The following is a 20,622-nucleotide window of genomic DNA, read 5'->3' on the forward strand; positions in this document are numbered from 1 at the left end:
ACTTGTGCCTTGGTCACTTCCTAGTTGGACTACTGCAATGTCCTCTACATGGGGCTTTCCCTGAAGACCATCTGCAAATTACAGCTGGTCCAGAATACAGCACTGCATGCACTTCTGGGTATTCCATGGCTTGCCAGTATCACACTGCTGCTGTGTGAGCTGCACTGGCTCCAAGTTTCTTTCTGGGTGCAATTCTAATGCCCTTAATGGCACAGAGGCAGTTTACCTGAGAGACCACCTTTTCCTGAGGGTATCTCCCCATTTCACTGGGTTAGCTAGGGTGGGCATGTTCCCGCTCCCTTCCCTCAAATGTTGCCATTTTCTACAACAGCCCCTGCAGTGTGGAAAACCCTTACCCCTGGAATCCCCCTTGGGGGAAGAGCTAGGTTTTTATGGCCTTCCAGAAGGCTAAAAGGGTAGCAATAAAAGTTATGATAGGACAAGGTTGGAGCCTGGGGATTATATTTCTTGATGCATTGGAGAGTGTTAGTTGAGGTACCAGGTTTGGGTTTTACTGTTTTTTTTTTTTTTTTATGGCTTTTATTATTGCTATGAGCTGCCCAGGGTTGTAGTACAGAAGATAGATGGCTATATAAATCTAATAAACAAACAAGTAAAAGAGTGAGAACACAATGGAAAAGCTGATAAACTGTGATGGAATGGAATTATGAAGGCCAGACTCAGGGAGAAAAACATTTTCTTTCATCGCCTGAGGCGAGAGGGAGAGATAAGAGAATGAGACTGGCACCTCCCTGAGGAATTCACAATGTTGTGGCTGGCATTACTTGGGAGCTGGGGTTTCAGTCTGGGAAGATTCTTGCTAGAGGTTGTAGCTAATAAACATTGCTGGACTGAATTTACATGGTCTCTTGGAGTTCCTTGGGCTAGGCCTGACATAAACAGGATCAAACCATTTGTAAGACTCTTCTTGAAAGGGGTTCTTGAAGACAGGTCATATGGTGCAGTTTTGTCCATGTAGTTGGCAGGAGTTGAGTCTGTCTGTCTGTCTGTCTGTCTGTCTGTCTCTCTCTCTCTCTCTCTCTATGTAACGAACTATATGGGAGATACATTCATGATGGAATTCTATTACAAAAAAATTAATTAGTTCTCCAGTAAGATTTTTATATTGTCCGGATAAATATGTATAATGTATATCAAATGCACATAAGAAATCAATATAAGACCTTTTTTTGAATCTGCAAATCTTTAAAGAATTGTCTTAATTCACAGTATACATACAGTTAAGCCATATCATAGTATGTAATAAAGATTGATTAGCTTCCCTCTCAACCATCTCATCTCAAAGATTCCACTTTTGAACTCAGAGAGGCACAATAGTCTCTTAAATTGTATAGAAGTTAGTAATTATTACCATGCTATGTTTATTAGAAAAGCAAAGTGAGAATATAAGTGAAGGAAAGATGGTCTCTAGAGTTTTTTCTGATCACCTGTGCAGGACTTCTGGGAGCTGAGCAAGTCTCTGAGATGTGAAAGAACTGATAAACATTTCTTCCAATGCAGAAAACTCTTTAAACCAATATTGATTTTTGACAAGATCACACTCAATGCCACTCCAAAGGAGGAGTAACAGTGCTTCAAGGAACAGACAAAAATGATCATCTAAAAAAAAAAAAGAACTTCTAGCAACATAAAATCAGGTTAGATAGAGATTACTCAAGAAAGTAAACAAATATTTTCTGTTTTATCTTTCTATCATTCTCATTCCCATGTTCTGAATGTTTTATCTTTCTATCATTCTCATTCCCATGTTCTGAATGTCCCATGTTTGTTTTTTTAATTCATCCATATACATTTTCTTCATATTTGCTTCTCCATTTTTTCTTTGCATTCCTCTGACACTTGTTAAAGAAATCCATATATTTACCTTGTTGATGGGACAACCAGTGCAGTGAGAGACTGGGATGAAACTGTCATCAGTTAGAAGGCTTACTGTACTATACCTTCATCTTTATCTTACTATACCTTCCTGTATCTTTATTTTAATCAGGATAATCCCACGACTATGAATTTAAATATACTATCATGTTTCTATTTAATGTATCCTTAAATAACAGCACAATGGTAATAGTTTGGAATTATTATTTGAAACAAATTGATTGAATCATGAAACTAATGTACTTTTCAAACTGGGTTGATGATTTAATTCAAGAAGCCAAATAGAATTAATGAACAAAATCCTTTTCTGAATATTCACAGTCGGTTCAGTACCTGCATCAATTCAGAACAAAACCTTTCCAGATTCAACTGGGAAGGTTTGATTTGATTTGTCTCTCATTAATTCAACAATTTCACTTAACGATTTGAATTTCTGATTTCAGAAATGCTTTATTCATATAAAGCACAGATCTAGGAGGTTTAGATTTGAAGCCAATCATTAGAGTTTCCATTCTGTTTTACCAAGGATGGTTGAAAAGAGCAGGTAATTTGGAGGATATTCTTATTCTTTCTTTGAGGGATTTGATAGGAAAACAAAGGAATCAGAATTCTACCAAGCTTTAGTGGAGGCTATTTATTATTATTTTAAAAATCCCTCAAATAATAGGGTGATACTCTACCATTGCAGTATTAGACCCCCCCAAATATATGAACTCAGACCACCTATTGTGATGGAAAGACCATCCTTTAAATAGCTAACTCCTCTTCTCTAGTGAGGTGCAGTTACACTAATTATAATTCCTAACAATTCTTAAAAATGTAACTGGTTATAATATCGGTAGCAAGATCAAACCAAAGTACTTTTTCCTTCTTCTAAGAAACTTTAAAATATATGCAGGGCGGGGGGGATAGAGCGAAGGGAGAGAAATCAAAAGTAATTCTCCTTATTTGCATTTTCCAAAAGAATTTGATGTGGCTAATCCCAGCCTGGACACAAACAGCATACTCCTAGAGCTATTACAGATAGGGGCCTTTCAAAATAATAGAGCTGGTTTTTCTGAGTACGGCTAAATTCACTTTCAACTGAGTCACTTTTGACTGAATAACTCTTTAGAGGAATATATTGACAATTACATTTTTTCTTGCAATTCATTGTTTTATAATATAATGTATTTATTTTTGTATTTATGAAGAAATTTGTATCTTATAGAAAATGGTTCTTTTCAACAAAGAATCGGAATGAGGGGAGCATCTTATACATCCCTGCAGAGTAGCTGTTAAAAAATAAAACCCCTGGTAGAAGAGGTGGGGAGCAACCCTAATTAATTTCAATATAGTAGAATATATAGAGATTCCAATTGTCACTGAATATTTATTTGTTTGTTTGTTTGTTAAATTTATATGCTGCCCATCTCCCCCAGATTTATTTCAAATGGATAACTCTGTTCCATTTATGAAGAAATCTGTAAAGTTTCCAATTAAAATAACAACAAAAATATCTCAGTTCAAGTTTGAAAAGGCTGCCATTTGGATCATTGCTGCTAAAGTTCAGTACAAAACATAAAAAAACCAAACTTCAAAGAAAGCCAAGATAATATAGGGGTAACGATGTAAAGTTTTTATTGAAAATTCTTGCATATATTTTTCAAGGTTCACATTTTAATGTAATCTTTATTGTAAGTATATGACTCTCTGTTCAAATGTCTCTTGACTGAAATCAATAAAAAATACTATAACAACTCCCTTTTTTCTCCTAGGTTGTACAAAAATGGATAATGACACAACTGTATTTCTTCTGTTGGAATTTTCAAAGATATGGGAAATACAGATTATGTACTTAACTTTATTCCTGGTACTCTATTTAATGACAATAACAGGGAACTTTCTTATTATCTCTGCAGTTGCTTTGGATTCCCACCTTCACACCCCCATGTACTTCTTCTTGATGAATTTAGCCCTGCAAGATATTGGTTCTGTTTCAGTCATCGTTCCCAAAGCTGTTGTTAATTTGGTCATGAATAGAAGGTATATTTCCTATTCAGGGTGTGTTGCTCAAGTCCTCTTGTTTGTCTTTTTCCTGGGCTCTGATGTCGGCATCCTTACTGTCATGGCCTATGATCGGTATGTGGCCATTTGCAATCCTTTGCAATATGAAATGATAATGAACAGTAGGATCTGCACGAAAATGGTTGGCAGCGTGTGGATTACCAGCTTTTTCAATGCTGTGTTAAACACAATGGGAACTTTTACTAATCATTTCTGCTCTAATGTGATCAATCAATTCTACTGTGAAATCCCACAGTTACTTAAGTTTGCTTGCTCAAATGTATATGTAATTGAAATTGGATATATAATATTTACTTTGACTTTAGTATTTGGTTGTTTTGTGTTCATTATTATTACATATGTACAGATCTTCTCTGTTGTTTCAAGAATCCCTTCTGTTCAGGGAAAGAAAAAGGCCTTCTCCACTTGTTTTCCCCACTTCACAGTTTTATCCATATTTTTGTTTTCTTCCTCATTTGCTTACCTGAGGCCTCAGTCTGACAAACCATCACACCTTGATTTAACTATTACAATAATGTATTCCATTATTCCACCCATGTTGAATCCATTAATTTATAGCATGAGAAACAAGGATATCAAAGTTGCTCTGGCAAGAATTCTTGGGCTGAGGAGATTCATTTTAATGGAAAATGTAATTGCAGAGACGGACAAAAGTGAACAATAGATTTAATATGAAATTTTATCCCACAGTTTCATACTCTTATTGTCTTATATTAGAAAGCTTTTTTTTATGAGAATGGAGTCCTGTTTCTCAACTTTTTAAACTCTGAAGTAAATTTACATTTCTTTTGTTTAGCATGGTGGTTGGATAGGGCAAAAATGTGACTCAGGTAAAGCCAGAGATTCTTTAAAGGATTCCCAATAGTGGTTACAGGCATGAGAATATGTGACCCAAGTCAAATATTCACCTTTGAATCTAGGTGGCTGTTCATTACTTCCAAACTCAAGCTCTGTCTCTCATTCCTGCACATGCCATGTTATTAACAGGGTTCCAGATTCATTGCTTACATCTAACTGGGATTGTCCTTGATACATGTAAGGCAGATTTGAGTCCAGTCTGATTCCAACTGAAGGAGGCAGAAATAGACCAAGGGTTTGAGGGTGGAGCTGTTCAGATGTTCCTGATTCCACCTTCAATATACTATAGATCTATATCCTGGTCATTAGCTAGTACCAGTTCAGGAAATATGTTCCTTTGAGAAAGTAAAGTGGAAGTCCAAAAATAATTTCGAGAAAAAACATTTGTTGATCTTAGAATACCTTTAAAAGAATCAGGAATCGTTTAGCAGTAAATATTTTGAAATCAAGTGTTCATGTGTGTGTGTTTTTTTGTGCAGGGGTTGTTTTATGTAGGGGAGAGAAAGCTATATAGAGTCTATAATTTTCTTCTACCAATCTCCCACTAACATTAGTCCATATCTATTGCTTATTTCCAAGACAGCTTGTCCTTTGTACAAATGAACCAATGGGGATAAATTTGGACCCGGTTTAAATTTACTTCTGCTAAAGAAGCTTGTTTTGAATGAAGATATTTTGTTCAAGCAATCACATTTTCCCACATCATATAGATGATACTGGAATTTTCTTTATCAATAAAAAATACTTTGACTAAAAATATTTCTCACTTCTTTATTTAAGGGGGGGGGAAGCTAAGTAACTTTACTTTCTGAAGTGTATATTTAATTTTTGTTTCTTCATGTTTAAGCTGGGATGAAAATGAACTGGAAAAAAGTGTTTCAGAACTACTTATTAGAAAAATAAAAGTTAGAAACATCTTCATTTTGCTTCACTTTCACATTTTCATATTGTAAACTTATCTATTTAGCCATCTATCCTTTTCTTCGTATGTCCTCATCTCTTGCTCCTCCTTTTATGCTTGCTGGAGAAATCCATATCTTTCCATTTTTAATATGATAACAAGAAAGAACTGTTTGAATGGAGTATGACCTCCATATTTCAGGATTCATCAAGGCAGAAGGCATTCCCCCCCAATTCACCCCTTTTTTTCTTTCTCCTTTCCTTCCAAATACTTTTCTGCATATTCAGCTACAACTCACTTTATTTAGTTAGTTTTATATTTTTCATCTGCACATGCATTCCCAAGTTCAAACTGTAGAGAAGTTCAAATCATATAAACTATAATTCTAAAATTTTCTTTATCATTCCTATGTAACAAGTCAAAGATATAATCCATAATCATGCTTTGTTCAGGGCTCCTGAGTTCCTTTGGTGAGTCATCGCTGTCATTGTTCATATCAAGTAAAGATACTTTTTTTTCAAATATATCCAATCTCTTTGGTACTTTACTAAAGTGGGCATTTTCCCCCAACTGAACGTTATTCTATTTAGAATTATTTTCCTTTCTTTAAAATAACAACTCCTACAGCTCTATTGTGGGGAGGATTATACTAAACCTGAAATTGCTATAAGTAACCAATTGCTGTAAATCTGTCTGATTATCATTCTAGTGGCAAATGCAGGCAATAAACATAGATATTGCCTTTTCTATTATCAAAGAAGTTAATTTGGCCATCTCAGCAAGTTTCATCATTTTCACCAACCATTCCTCCATTGTAGGTATTGCCACATTTTTCCATCATCATGCATACAATAATCTCACTACAGTTATCATATACAAAAACAAAGTTGCCAATTATTTGTCCATCAGTCCCAAAAGAAAGTCTTCTTGACTCAATTGTTTATTAATCTTTAAAATCCTCTGAATCAGTGTGTGTATTTGAATCAAAATGTTCTAGCTTTTTTACATGTTCACCAAGGAAGATAAAATGTCCCTTCTTGTTGTTCACGTTTCCAACATAAATTTGAAGTGCCTTTATACTTTCTAGACAATTCCTCTGGTGACAAATTAATAAGAAGTTAAGATTATAACTCAATGTAAATTTTAATCCTTTCAACCACACATTTTCCCACTGTTCAATCTCTATATTATAACTATTTCCTTTTAGCCCACTTTATCATACATTGTTTCACTTCTTCTGTTTTAAATTTCAATAAAAGTTTATTCATTTTAGCAATTACAAGTTCATCATTTGTACACAATTCTATTTCAAAATCAGTCTTACAGTGTTTAATACCATAAACTCTTTTGTCTACTTTAAATCTTTCTAATAACTGTAAATAAGAAAACCACTGGCAACTATATTCCTCTTCCACCAGTTGTTCTCTTGATTTTATTTTATATTCCCCTTGAATGCATCCAATACATCCCCTCCATTATCTTACAATAAGTTAAACATTTGTGTTTGTCTATATTTCTCATCTCTAAAATGCTTCTTGTGCTGAAAGCCACAAAGGTGTTTTCGGGCACAACCTGGGTTTGTATCTATTCTATATTCTCAATATGACACATCTAACATAATGATTTTTAAAATCCACATTAACCTTGACTTTATCGTACCACAAATATCCATGCCACCCAAATCTCAGGTCATGTCCTTCTAACTCCAAAAGCCTTCTATTTCTCAGCAGCATCCACTTTTTCATCCCAAGCAAATAGCAAACTGCAAAATACAATTTCAAATCAGGTAGACCCAATCCTCCTCTTTCCTTTGCATCTTGTAACACTTTATATTTAATGGCTGGTGTGGGTCTTCCGGGCTGTATGGCCGTGGTCTTGAAGTCTTGTTTCCTAACGTTTCGCCAGCACCTGTGACCGGCATCTTCAGAGTGCAGGAGCACAGGAGCACAGACAGGAGCAGTTCTCTGGGCACAGTTCTCTGCTCCTGTCTGTGCTCCTGCACTCTGAAGATGCCGGTCACAGGTGCTGGCGAAACGTTAGGAAACAAGACTTCAAGACCACGGCCATACAGCCCGGAAGACCCACACCAGCCATCGTATGCTGGCCGTGAAAGCCTTCGACAATACTTTATATTTAACTCAATTTTTTTTCCTCTGCCACACTAACTTAGATATATCCTTTTGCCACTGCTGAAATGGCACATCAGTTGTCAAAATAGGTATTTTCTGAAAACAAAAACTTCATTCTAGGCAAGTCATTACTTTTTAATCACAGAAATTCTCCTCAGCAATGACAGTAGTTTCTCCCATCTTAACATGTCTTTTTTAATTTTGTTCCATTTCTTTAACATAGTTATTTTGAAATAGCATACAGTTCATATCTGTCATAGTTATACCCAGATATTTTACTTTCTTCTCAGTCTTAAAACCCATTTTATTCATCAAGTCTGATCTTCTATTTTCATGTTTTTGTTAACATCTTTATCTTCTGTTTGTTAATCTTGAAACCTGCTAATGCACCAAATTCTTTTAATTTGCCCATTAATGTTTCAATTCCCTTTAAAGGATCTTCCAAAACCAACACCAAATAATCTACAAAAGCCCTTAAATTATAAATTTCATTTTTAATCTTTACTCCCACAATCCTCTCATCTTGTCTTATATCTCTGTTCAGTATTTCAAGAACCAAAATAAACCAGAGAGGAGACAGTGGGCATCCTTGTCTTGTTCCTTTTTGTATCTCACAGGGTTTTGTTAGATCTCCATTAACAATTATGTGTGCTTTCTGTGAAGTGTGAATCGACTTTACCTGTTTTATAAAGTTCTCTCCAAAATTCATATCTTCTAAAACCTTGAACAAGAAAGCCCAGTTCAAATTGTCAAAGGCCTTCTCTGCAGCTAAGAAAATCAATGTGGCTTATTTTTCATTATGTTGCTCCAAATATTCCAAATATTATACTTTAATTATCTTTTAGCTAAAAACCTACATTGATTCTCATGAATAAATTCTTGCAAAATTGTTTTCAGTCTATCAGCCAAAATCATTGTAAACAACTTGTAGTCATTATTCAATAATGATATCAGCCTAAAGTTTCTTGTTAGTCAAATCTTCTATCACTTTAGGTATTAGGGCTATACTCGCCTCTTTCCAACTCTCTGGCATCTTTCCTCTCTGTAGGATAGAAGTCATTGTATTTTGTAAAGATTGTAAAAGTTCATCCTCAAAACATTTATAATAAGAACCTGGTGATTCATGTGGTCCTGGAAATTTTCCTGGTTTGATCTTTTTTATAGCTTCAGAAACTTTCCTTACTATTTTAGGTTCATTCATACTCTGTTTCTGTTCCTCTATAATCTTCAATAAATTTTGTTTCTTTAGGTATTCATCTATTTTCTTCAGAGAAATGTCTGGTCCTTTATATAAGTTGGAATAATATTGATGACATGCTTTTTGCATAGTCACATTATCTGTAAATACAGTATCTCACTCTTCGAGTTTCAATATCATTTTCTCTTCTTTTTCTTTTTATAATTTATATGCCAACCACTTCTCTGGTTTGCTTGCAAACTCTCTCTCTCTCTCTCTCTCTCTCTCCCCCCGTCTCTCTTTTTTGCTCTACATAGTTCATTTTTATCTCCATTTCTCTTACTGTTAACATAGATAATTGTCATTGTAAAAGCTTAATTTGTTGAGAAATACTTATCTTCTCTGGAAATTTCTTGAATTTCTGGATGAGGATCTATGGTGGACTAGACATCTCTTAAGAAGCAGGGATGGCATTGAGGCAAAGATTGGCAGCCAAAAGGTGAATTCTGGCTGCCACAGTCTTTCTGGATAAGGAGAGATCGTGAAATTGCCCACTTGAACAGCTGCTCCTTGAGAAGAGACCATAGGAACTGAGGTCTTGCATTCTATATGGACACAAAAGCCTTGTTCTCTTAAACACTTTTGGATGTAATTAATTTACAGCTGAAGAGAGATTTTTTGAGCAGCAGGACAAGAGAATTCCACTTGGTGAGTCACCATTCTTTTTGGATTAAAAAGGAAAAAAACATAACAGATGACTTACCAGTTTGAAATGTTTAAGTGGGAGAAAAACTGAAACATAAAGGTGTTTATATCAAAGCCAATAACTTTAATCTTTAGCTGCTGAATTGAATATGGAGATTGGAATCCCTATATATTCCATGATGTCCATGTTAGAGAAATCAGGGTTGCTACCTCTCTCTCTGCCTCTTTCCCTTCTCACGGGGGTTTTCTTTTACAAATGCATTGCAGGTACATAACATTGCTTCCCTTTTGGATTATTTGTTGAAAAGATTAATTTACCATAAGATACTGTTTCTTTCACAAATAAAACAGAAACAAGTGTCTAGAATCAACCTAGAAGGAGAGATAATTACCATATTAACAAGGTTTAAAAAGAAAGACACCTTGAAACAGGTTCAAGAATAGCATTATCTTTTCCTTCAAACTTAATTACTTCTCTTGGATGTCAAACAATCACATATCATAAAAGCTGAAATTGCTGCTAAGGTAGAAAAATAAATAATAAGATGACACAGAACAAGGAGACAATAGACTGAAAAAGTGACAAAACAAAAGAGGCTAAAGGAGATTAAACTTGGAAACTTGGCTCCCCTTAATTTAACTTGCTGTATACTTTGAACTTGTAAATCAGAGTTGTAAAAAAATAATGAGAGGTTGTAGTTTAATGTAAAAAAAAAGTCTATGGAAGCAAAAGGAAAAGAAATCAGTTGACAAAAACAAGCAAACAGAAATTATTTGTCTTTTGCATACATAAGCCCCGTAACATGGAGATCTCATCCCATGCAAACTGGGGTACCCCCCTCCTTGTTCTTGTCCCATCAACATGGAGATCTTTAACAAGTGTTAGAGAAGCAGCAGGAAAAACCTAAAAGGATATATGAAGAAAATATTAGAAGGATAAATGAATAAAAGCAGGTTTAGAACATGGGAATGAGAATGATAGAGAGATAAATCAGAAAATATTTCCTTACTTTCCTTAGTAATATGTGTCTAACCTGATTTTCATTTTCATCTGTTTCTTGAAGGACTTTAGCCCTCCTATGGATGCTGACCTTGTGTGTGGTAATCCTTTGCAATCAATAAAAGTATTAAAAGGTTTTCTGTGTCAGAAGAAACTTTTATCAGGTCTTCTTTAGCATCCTGGAGACTTGCTCAACTGCCAGGGAACCTGCAGAGATGATATGAAAAGCTCCAGAGATATTTTCTTCACCTGCAATTTTACTTTCCTTTTCCTAATAAACATTATAAGTGAATATATACCACAATCCATAGTTTCCAATAATTTATAGTCCAATTAGCCTAGTATATCCAAAAATTGGTTCTGCATTAAGAATAAGGTGCAATCAGAATAGAAACTGTGAGATGGAACAATATTTTAAATTATTGGTTCAAATTATTTTTTTTTTCTTTGTGGTTTGTTTTCTTTATGTTGAGCAGATATTTTTATTCCTAAATGGAGAGGTTCTAAACTGGAAAAAGCTGAACCAATGCCAATACTCACAAAAACCTCTATTAGCTCTTAGCTATCATCAAGGCAAGTCAGAACTAGGTGAAAGAGCCTTAGATATAGAGGGCAAGAAATATAAATATCTGCTTAGATGGATTTACCTTAATAGTGAGGCTATTAATACTAGTGCATCTAGATATTGAAGTGAAACTAAAATCTCAAAATACAGGTAAACTATGTCATTGCCATATTTTGATCCATTTCTAACAACTCCAGCAAAGAGAGATATAACAAAATTCCATATGAAGATAGGTTTTGGTCTATGCTGGACAAACCCAGGAATAACATGAGGCTGATCAAATGCAGGCACTGCCTGAGCAGCCTCCCAGACCCTGCACCTGATGAACAGAGAAGAGAGCAGAGCAGCAAAGGTCTATGAGGCTTCTTGCCAAGCAAGGGAGTAAATCTCCTGAGTAGTGACAGCTGGCTGCAGCCTTATTTAAGAAGCAACTCTGACCCATGCTCCCTTTGCTGGAAACAACATCTGACCTCCAGCTCTTGCATAATGTACCTGCAAATCCCATTCAGGTTGAAACCCTGAACCTTTGACCTCTGTACTGGCTGACAACTCTGACCTGGCTCTCAAAACCCTGGATTTGGTTTTGGACTACTGTTCTATGCACTCCTGTTTAAAAAGCAAACTCATCAGGCAAGCCTCAGTTTTGTGTACATTCCTTTGTTCGCTGTTATCTCTTCAACCTTGGACTAAAATTGCTAAACTCCATAGCAACTGTGCATGAGTGTGCGTGATTGAAACATGAAGCAGGACAACAAGCTATTTTGGAATTTTGGGAATTTTCATGTGAAGCAGAATCCATGATTGGATTACTAAGCAAAAGCAAACTACAATGTTTCCTTTCTTCTCTGGAAAAGAAAAGGACTGACTGGGGTATGTATTTGATGATGATGATGATGATGATGATGATGAAGAAGAAGAAGAAGAAGAAGAAGAAGAAGAAGAAGAAGAAGAAGAAGAAGAAGAAGAAGAAGAAGAAGAAGAAGAAGAAGAAGAAGAAGAAGAAGAAGAAGAAGAAGAAGAAGAAAGGAACTTAACAAAGTTTAATTAATCTTTTAAAAACCCAGCAGCCTTATAGCTGTGCTTGGTGCACTGAAGAGAGGCCTCACCACTTCTCTCTTGCTTCTTAGAATGACCTTATAAACCCACATATACCTTTATGTTTTCTTCAGGAATAGCTGGAGAAGTCTCATTAGTAACAGCTCAGTGGTTCTAGAGTCCTGCTATTAGAATACCAGGGCATTTACAGGTTTTTTTAAAAAAGCAAAGTGATGTCTTGGCCATCTCTTATGTTTTGAAAATATAGGCACACCTTTAGCCTCAGCCTGTCCAACTTGGAATTATTTTTTAAAACAACATGCATTATGTCATACTGGAAAATTATTCTGCTAAAGAGATGGCTGAGTTTCAGAATATACAGAAGTTTAAAGAATTATCTTCATTTTCCTTTTTCCAAACTTACATGCCATTAAACAATAGTTCCTGTGGCATATGAAAAATAAAAGTAAATGTAATAAAGATATGTAACTTTCAATTCAACACCATCTGAAAAATCTCCAATTTAATCTAGTATACAAGCTTCAAAAAGGCATAACAATCTCCTGAATTATATGGATTGTAGTGCTTATTAGTTTATCATGTTAACTAGGGAAATAAAAAACAAAGGGAAGGGGGAAGAGGGCCTTAGAGGTCATTCTCATGAGCTGTGCATGACTCCTGGGAGCTGATCAAGTTTCTGTGAAGCTAAAGAAGACTTGATAAAGCTATCATGATACAGAAAAAAACCTTTAAAGCCAAAACAGATACAATGCCATAGCAACCATATGTGAGTGTACATGAATGAAACCTGAAGCAGGACAACAAGCTATTTGTATGGATGTGCAAAAGAATTAGAAATTCCAATATGTGGAATTTTGGGAATTTTTATCTGAAACAGAATCCATGATTGGATTAACCCCTCTCCTAAGCAAAAGCAAACTACAATATTTCCTTTCTCCTCTTGAAAAGAAAGAGAAAAATCTGCAGACTGATTGGGGTATGTATTTGTTCATGATGATAACAGGAACTTAACAAAGTTTAATCTTTCAAAAGCCCAACAGCCTTATAGCTGTGCTCAGTTCACTGAAGAGATGCCTCACCACTTCTCTCTTGTTTCTTGGAATGACCTTATAAACCCACATATGTCTTCATGTTTTCTTCAGGAATAGCTGGAGAATTTTCATTGGTAACATCTCAGGAAAGAATAAAAGAAGTTCAACAAACAGATGATCATGAACACCCAATGACCTAAAATCAGATTAGAAGAAAATTAATGAGGAAAGTAAGAAATGATCTCCATTTTGTCTTTTTTCATCCTTCATATTCTTAACCTGTTTATCCATCTATCTTTTTCTTCATGTGTCCTTATTTTTTCCTTCTCTTACATTTGCTATATATTATAGCAAAAGTATAAATCTACATATTTACCTTGTTTGTATATGTGTATATATGTGTGTGTGTGTACACACACACACATACTTGTTGATGTGACAGACAGAAAAAGAATTGCATGGGATGAGATGTACAAATTTTAACATTGGTCTATGCAGGAGGCAATTCAAATACAAACTCCCAGCAAGAGATACAAAGCTACTTCTAATAATAATGATACACCCCAGACTTAACATCTGCTGATAAAGACCAACAACAACAAAAAAAAGTCTGGATAATGGACATTGCAATACCTGGAGACAGCAGAATAGAAGAGACAGAAGTGGAGAAAATCACAAAATATAAAGAACTGTAAACAGGAGTAGAATGACTATTGCAAAATAAAGCAAAGATAGATCAATAGATATAGGTGCCTTGGCTGCAATCCCAGAACATCTGGAGCACCACTTGAAGACCATTGGCAGTGACAAAATCACCATCAGTCAATTGCAAAAGGGAACTTTATTTGGAACAGCTTTCATCCTGCGATGAGACCTTTAACACCATCAAGCAGCAACATCTACCTATCCCAGGTCCTTGGGAAGGACTCGATAGGTGAATAAAAATGCCAAATCCAGTCTAGATATCTGGCAGACTGTGAGACCAACCATAATAATATCTATTTGTTTAGCTTTTCTCTCACTGTTAAGTTAAACTCTTGCCAGTCCATCTCACTTATGTAGAAAGTATGTAGAAATATGCAGTTTCTTTATTTCCTATGACTAAAACAGTTTTTCTCTTAGCTTTGATTATCTTGATTATGATCATAAAGCACAGTTGCTTGCTAAAGAGCTATAACTGACATCACAACCCTGAACTTTAAATTAATACAAGAAAATTGAAGTGATATGGATGTAATGCTTATACTTAGAACTGCTTATCTAAATTGGGGAGATCAAAATTTAATTTAATCTTCACTGAAATTATATAACTTGCTATTCAAAATTCTCCAAATAGAAATAAACAGGAAATATTTTAACAGTGCTCTCTTTTCTTCTAAGGTTGTGATACTTGTGACCAAAAAATGGATAATGGCACGTCTGTATTTCTTCTCCTGGAATTCTCAAAGATTCGGGAACTTCAGATTATGTATGCCTCTGTATTTCTGATCCTGTATTTAATGACACTAACTGGGAACTTCCTGATTATCTCTGCAGTTGTTTTTGACTCCCACCTTCACACACCAATGTACCTCTTCCTAATGAATTTAGCCCTGCAGAATTTTGGTTCGGTTTCAGTCATTGTTCCCAAGTCCATTATCAATTCATTTATGAACACACGGCAGATTTCTTATTCTGAATGTGTAACTCAAGTCCTTTTGTTTCTATTCTTTGTAGACTCTGATATTTCTCTTCTTACTCTCATGGCATATGATCGGTATGTTGCCATTTGCAGTCCTTTACATTATGAAATGATAATGAACAGGAAGGCCTGCTCCATAATGGTTGGCAGCGTGTGGGTTGCCAGCCTTTTGAATGCTGTATTAAACACCACTGGTACTTTTCTTACTCCTTTCTGCTCTAATATTATCAATCAGTTTTATTGTGAAATCCCACATTTACTTAAGATTGCCTGCTCAGATTTATATGTAACTGAAATTGGAGTTGTAGTATTTAGCATTACAATAGCATTTGGCTGTTTTGTCTTTATTGTTCTTACTTATGTAGAAATCTTCCTTGCTGTTCTGAGGATTCCTTCTGTCCAAGGAAGAAAAAAGGCTTTCTCCACTTGCCTACCACACCTCATTGTCTTCTCCATTTTTTTGTTTACTGGTTGCTTTGCTTATCTGAGGCCCATATCTGACAAACCATCACACCTTGATTTTGCCATTACAGTAATGTATTCCATTATTCCACCTATGATGAATCCATTAATCTATAGCATGAGAAACAATGACATAAAAATTGCTCTGTCAAGGCTTTTTGGTCTGAAGTCACTTATGTAAGGTTTACCCATTCGTCTCAGAGAAACTCTCATGACACGTGTGTTGAGCAAGGAAGTTTACTCAAGTGTAACATAAGTAAGTACAGCCAAAGCCAGGGTTGGCTTGGCACATCTTACAATGTATTTTAGAGCTTCCCCGTTCCCGCGTTGTGCCCCATTGCTTAGTTACAGATTACCCGCAGTAATCCCCCCTCACCCAAATGGCAGATTCAGTCTGGTTCTTTTGTCTTTCGGATTGTCGTCTATGGGTTGTGCTGTTGTTGCCTTTCTTGGGCTTTCCTGTTTGCATGCAAAGCTGGGAGTACTCAATCACTTGTTGATTGCTTCCCTTCCGATCCACTGCGCTCCCCTTTGTCTGCAGCACTTGAGGGCAGCTGGCGCTGATACAAAGTATCCGCTTGCGGTTTGCCTTAAGCGTTGCCACCTGGCTGAAATCAGTTCACGGTTTTCACTTTCTCTTTTCCTCGGCTAGCGCCCGGGTGGTGAAATTGACCAGGTGTAGCTGAGCAGTGCTTTGCCATGCCATGCCATGCCGGCTGAATCTGACAACTTATACCAATACGAAGGAGTAAAAGCACACATAGAGTATAAAACCGAAGAGTAGGATTAGGTGAACTCCATCCCACAATTTCACACATTATATTAAGTTGGAAATCTTTTGATAATAGATTCTGTCAATAAAACAAATGAAATATTACTTTCCATCTTTCAATAAAACAAATGAAACATTAGTCTCTTTCATCTCCTATGTATTACTTCAAGGGTAAGAAAACAAATGTGGGAATGTACCCCAATGTCAAATACTGCTTTCTTTGTTTCTCTTTGATTTCATTATTCTTAAAATTCATTTTTAATCTGTTTCAGAGTGTATAGGGCAATCAAGTAACACTGGTCAGCAATTCTTGAAACAACTGCATCTTTTCCTGGGATCATGTACTTGAACAGAACACTAGCAGAAGCTTAGGAAAGACAGAGCTGTTTTGAACTGTTCCAAACAAGTGTCTCAGTTTGGAGGTTCTAGCAGGGGAGCGCAGCTATCATATACCCTTGACCGAAGATCAGTACACTCCTTCTATCTGGGATGGTCATCCTCTTCCATCAAGTGCGGAGCTTCAGGAGGGACACACATGGAGTGGTGAGGGAGGAAGGGGACACCTACCTAGCCAGCCAGATCAGCCGAATCAACCCTGGTGATCAATGGGGTGACAGATGTCGCAGCCAGATCGCCCTCACATCCATATATAGTTAACTATGCTACAAATCACTTTTTCTTTCCTTCAGTGCCAGATATGTATAATTTCACCTGCAATGCATATTATATCCTGTTGAGTGCCTAGTAGTGGGACAGGAATTATATTTCTTTGATCAAGTGAAGAGAATATGTATAGTTGTATATGTTTATGTTTATAAAATGGTAATTAGAGATTATTAGCCTTGAATTATTTAGATACAGGTAGTCCTCACTTAATAACCCTAATTGGGACTGACAACTCTGCCACTAAATGAAGTGGTCACTAAGTAAGAAATCATGTGACCACAACTGTGCTTTCCAGCTGAAAGAGACAAGAGAGTTTCACACCTTTGGCTTTTGTTTGCCTCCTAACCACTCCCCTGCCCTATGGAATACTCAGTTGTCTGCTTCTAATCCCCCCCCCAAGAGTGGAGAGACTGGAGAGGAAGGGATTACAAGAGTGTAAGCTGTTTCCTCTTCTACCCATTGAAAGCAATATGATCATGCCAGCAGTAGAAAAGGATCAGGCAAAAGAGAGAAATCATTGGCTTTATTTTCCTCTCTCCCCCCGCCCCCAGCAGAGAGATTGGAGAGGAAGGAATTTCAAGAGAGTAACCTGTTTGGATAGTACACCTGTGACTCCTAGTCTTGGGCTGCTGACCTGATCTCATTGCTTTTGATGTGTAGATGTCAGCCCTCCTAGGTAAACCAGACAGCAAACATGACCAGATGAGCTACTTCTACAGTATTGTCAAGCTACATTAACAGAATCTTGCATGTCAGAAAGTATAAATCTTCAGCCATCCCTTTTTACTGCCTGATCAGTTAGGGCAGGTCCTTTCTAAGTTTCTTTCTCTGCCATTACTTAGTTCCGAGTGCCTCCCCCTTTTATCTGATCAATCCCTTGGCAGCATCTCTTCCCCCATCTTCCAAAGTCTTTATCGCATTCCATTACAGTAGAAGAGCAAACAGCTTACTCTTTTGCAATCCTTTCTTCCCTAATCTCTCTGCTCTGCAAGGGGGGGAAAAGGGGGAAGGTCAGGCACAGAACAATGTGTACTGACTATAATAGCGATCACATGACTGAGGGACACCGTGAAGGTCATAAGTGGTCGTAAATTGGTGGTAAAGTTATTCAGGTTTTTGCTGTTTATTTCAAATTCTTTAAGTTCTTAAGCTTGTAATTATTTTTCTTTCATTCAGAGTTGAATCTAAACTCACCCGGCGACTTTTCAAACTTGTCTTTCCAAAGGTCTCTGATAGCTTAAGATGGTTAATAGGCAATTTCTGAAAGTGATTAGAAAGTGAGGCTTCTGAACTTAGAGTCCATTAAAAGGGTCCACTTCAGTTGTGAGGAAGAAGACTGGTCCCATAACCTCCCAGTGCTCAAACCCATGGAAGACCACTGTCCTGTGATCTCCTCATGAGAAGCAGCCATCAGGAGCAAATGTGGGTGATCTTCTGTCCTCTTCTTATCCAGAGACATTCTGAAGAACTGGTCTACTCACTGGTCCTTTTGTCTTTGCCATGGTCATTGGCTTGTTATCCCGGAAATGTCTTTAGTTCACCATGCCTCCCAAGAAGTTAAAAGTGTTAAACTCCAGTGGATTATTTAATATTAAACTCCATTGTAGTGTGTTTGTGTGTGTGTATATATATATACATACACATATATTTAATATATACTGTACATATTTACAATATGTGTAGACATTTAGGCCCCCTTAGAAGCCATACTGTAAGTGATTATATTTTCCATGCTGTGTAATGTGTTGCATGTATGGGAATCATTCTTGCTTAATTTTGGTTAAACTTCTATTACATATATAGAATGTTTTGCCACTGCTGCTTATTTTACAGGTTTAAATTCCCAAACAGATATTGTTGGAGTTGTATCTGTCTTCCAACATTGAGTAAAAATTACCCTTGCTGTTCTAAACATATATCTCATTAAATTATTATATTTCTTGATTTTTTCTAAAATTATACCTAATAAAAAGTTATGGTTTCATTTCAAATTTAAATTCCAAGTTTTTCTGCATTATACTCTAGATGTCTCTCCAGTACTTTTGAGTTTTTTTACATGTCCACCATGTGGTAAAATGTTCCTTCTGTTTCATGGCATTTCCAATATTTATTAATGTCTATCTTAGGTATTATTGATGGAGTTGTATACTATTAAATTTTATAGATTTAATTCATATAGTAGTTGTTCCCATCATTGTGTTTTACCTGTTTCTTTAAAATTGTGCATCCATTTTGTCAAACAGTTTTTTTCTTTTTTTTGGTTCTTCCTCTATATCATATTTAAGTAAAAGTTTATATACTGTATGTGCTGTAATAGGTGGTGCTGGTTTTGTATGAGCATTTCAAATTCTGTTTCTCTTTTCCCTTAATATCCTTCCTTCTTGAGATCTGATGTTATCCCACCATTTCTTCAGTGAAGCAACACATGAGATTATTCTCCACCCACACCAGGCAAACCAAATACACTCTCTACCTACAGTATGTTTTGAAGCTCTGTTCAAAAGTACTACTTTCTGTCCTGAGTTATTTTAAGCCCTTCCAAGCTGTAGCCTAAACCCACTTCATTCTAATGTAGTGATATACTCATTTCCAACAGTCTACAGTGCCTGGCACACCCCTTCCCTCCAGCAGCTGGATGTTGCCCTCTACAGCCTGGGTTGTCCTGGGTTTTGATCCAATGACAGCCTATACAGACCACACAGTTCAAGAAAGTCTCCTGGCCATCGTGTTTTCCCTATCTCTTCTGCTAACATACCTAGGCACCTTTCTAGTTTCTGTCCAGACTGAGAGAGGGAGAGGAGAAGGAGGAGGAGACTAAATAGACATACAGTGGCCATCATGTGAATGCAGACTCCTTTTTCAGAATTTCCTTAACAGATACTGGGTTCTTCAAATGTATTTTCAAGTATTGCATATTTGTTCATTATCTAAGATATTTTATTGCCAATTGCAAAAAGGGATCTATCCTAACACTTGTTAGATTAGCAAGATTGAAATACAGGATGCCAAATTATTCTTCATTCTGCTTTTTATATATTTTTCAAATACATTTTCAACTACCAAGGAGAAAAACCAGACCTTGACCAACACAGGCAGGGCAAGCTACTGTTTATAAATAGGGAGCAAGCCCCACACTCACTAGCACTGGTGATGTTACCTAGTCAGGTAATGAAATGTCTGCAAGGAAACAACCAAGCTCAGACGGCACTAATGACTCCATAATTCAAGTCTGAGCTACATATATTCTCTCCCATTTTCAAATCTATCTATCTATCTATCTATCTATCTATCTATCTATCTATCTATCTATCTATCTATCATATATGGCTGCCCACCTCACAAAAAGTGACTCTGGGCTGTGTACAACATTTGAACAACCAATACACTCTGGATGAAATCTTCTGAGCTAGCTCTGCAGCAGAAAGCCTACTACTACCTATGTAAAGATAATTCTTCAGTCTAGAGTCTATTAAAAGAAAAAAGAAAAAAACTATTCCCAGCCATGTCCAGTATAAATTGTGATGGTGCAAAAATGACAAAATATGTTGTCATGTCATGGCACAAGTTCTGTCTCTTAAGTACTTGTGTACAATATCATGATTAAAGTACAAAAGGGGCAGAGTTTGTGTTGTGGCATCACAATGCACATTTTGTTA

General features: G+C 36.3%; 2 protein-coding genes across 2 annotated transcripts; both read left to right on the forward strand.

Moving 5' to 3' along the window:
• The first annotated feature begins 3,664 nt into the window (after positions 1 to 3,664).
• On the forward strand, positions 3,665 to 4,627 carry LOC103053567 (olfactory receptor 14I1-like). Its single transcript, XM_007442225.2, has one exon. The coding sequence runs from the start codon at positions 3,665 to 3,667 to the stop codon at positions 4,625 to 4,627; it is 963 nt and encodes a 320-aa protein (XP_007442287.2).
• A 10,158-nt stretch (positions 4,628 to 14,785) lies between these two features.
• LOC103053331 (olfactory receptor 14J1-like) lies at positions 14,786 to 15,709 on the forward strand. Its single transcript, XM_007442224.2, has one exon. The coding sequence runs from the start codon at positions 14,789 to 14,791 to the stop codon at positions 15,707 to 15,709; it is 921 nt and encodes a 306-aa protein (XP_007442286.1). The 5' UTR covers positions 14,786 to 14,788.
• Positions 15,710 to 20,622: the final 4,913 nt, after the last annotated feature.

This window comes from Python bivittatus, unplaced genomic scaffold, assembly GCF_059951505.1.
Source record: "Python bivittatus isolate LINGU-HERP-01145 unplaced genomic scaffold, Pbiv_v1 ctg000470_np1212, whole genome shotgun sequence".
Taxonomy (NCBI): domain Eukaryota; kingdom Metazoa; phylum Chordata; class Lepidosauria; order Squamata; family Pythonidae; genus Python; species Python bivittatus.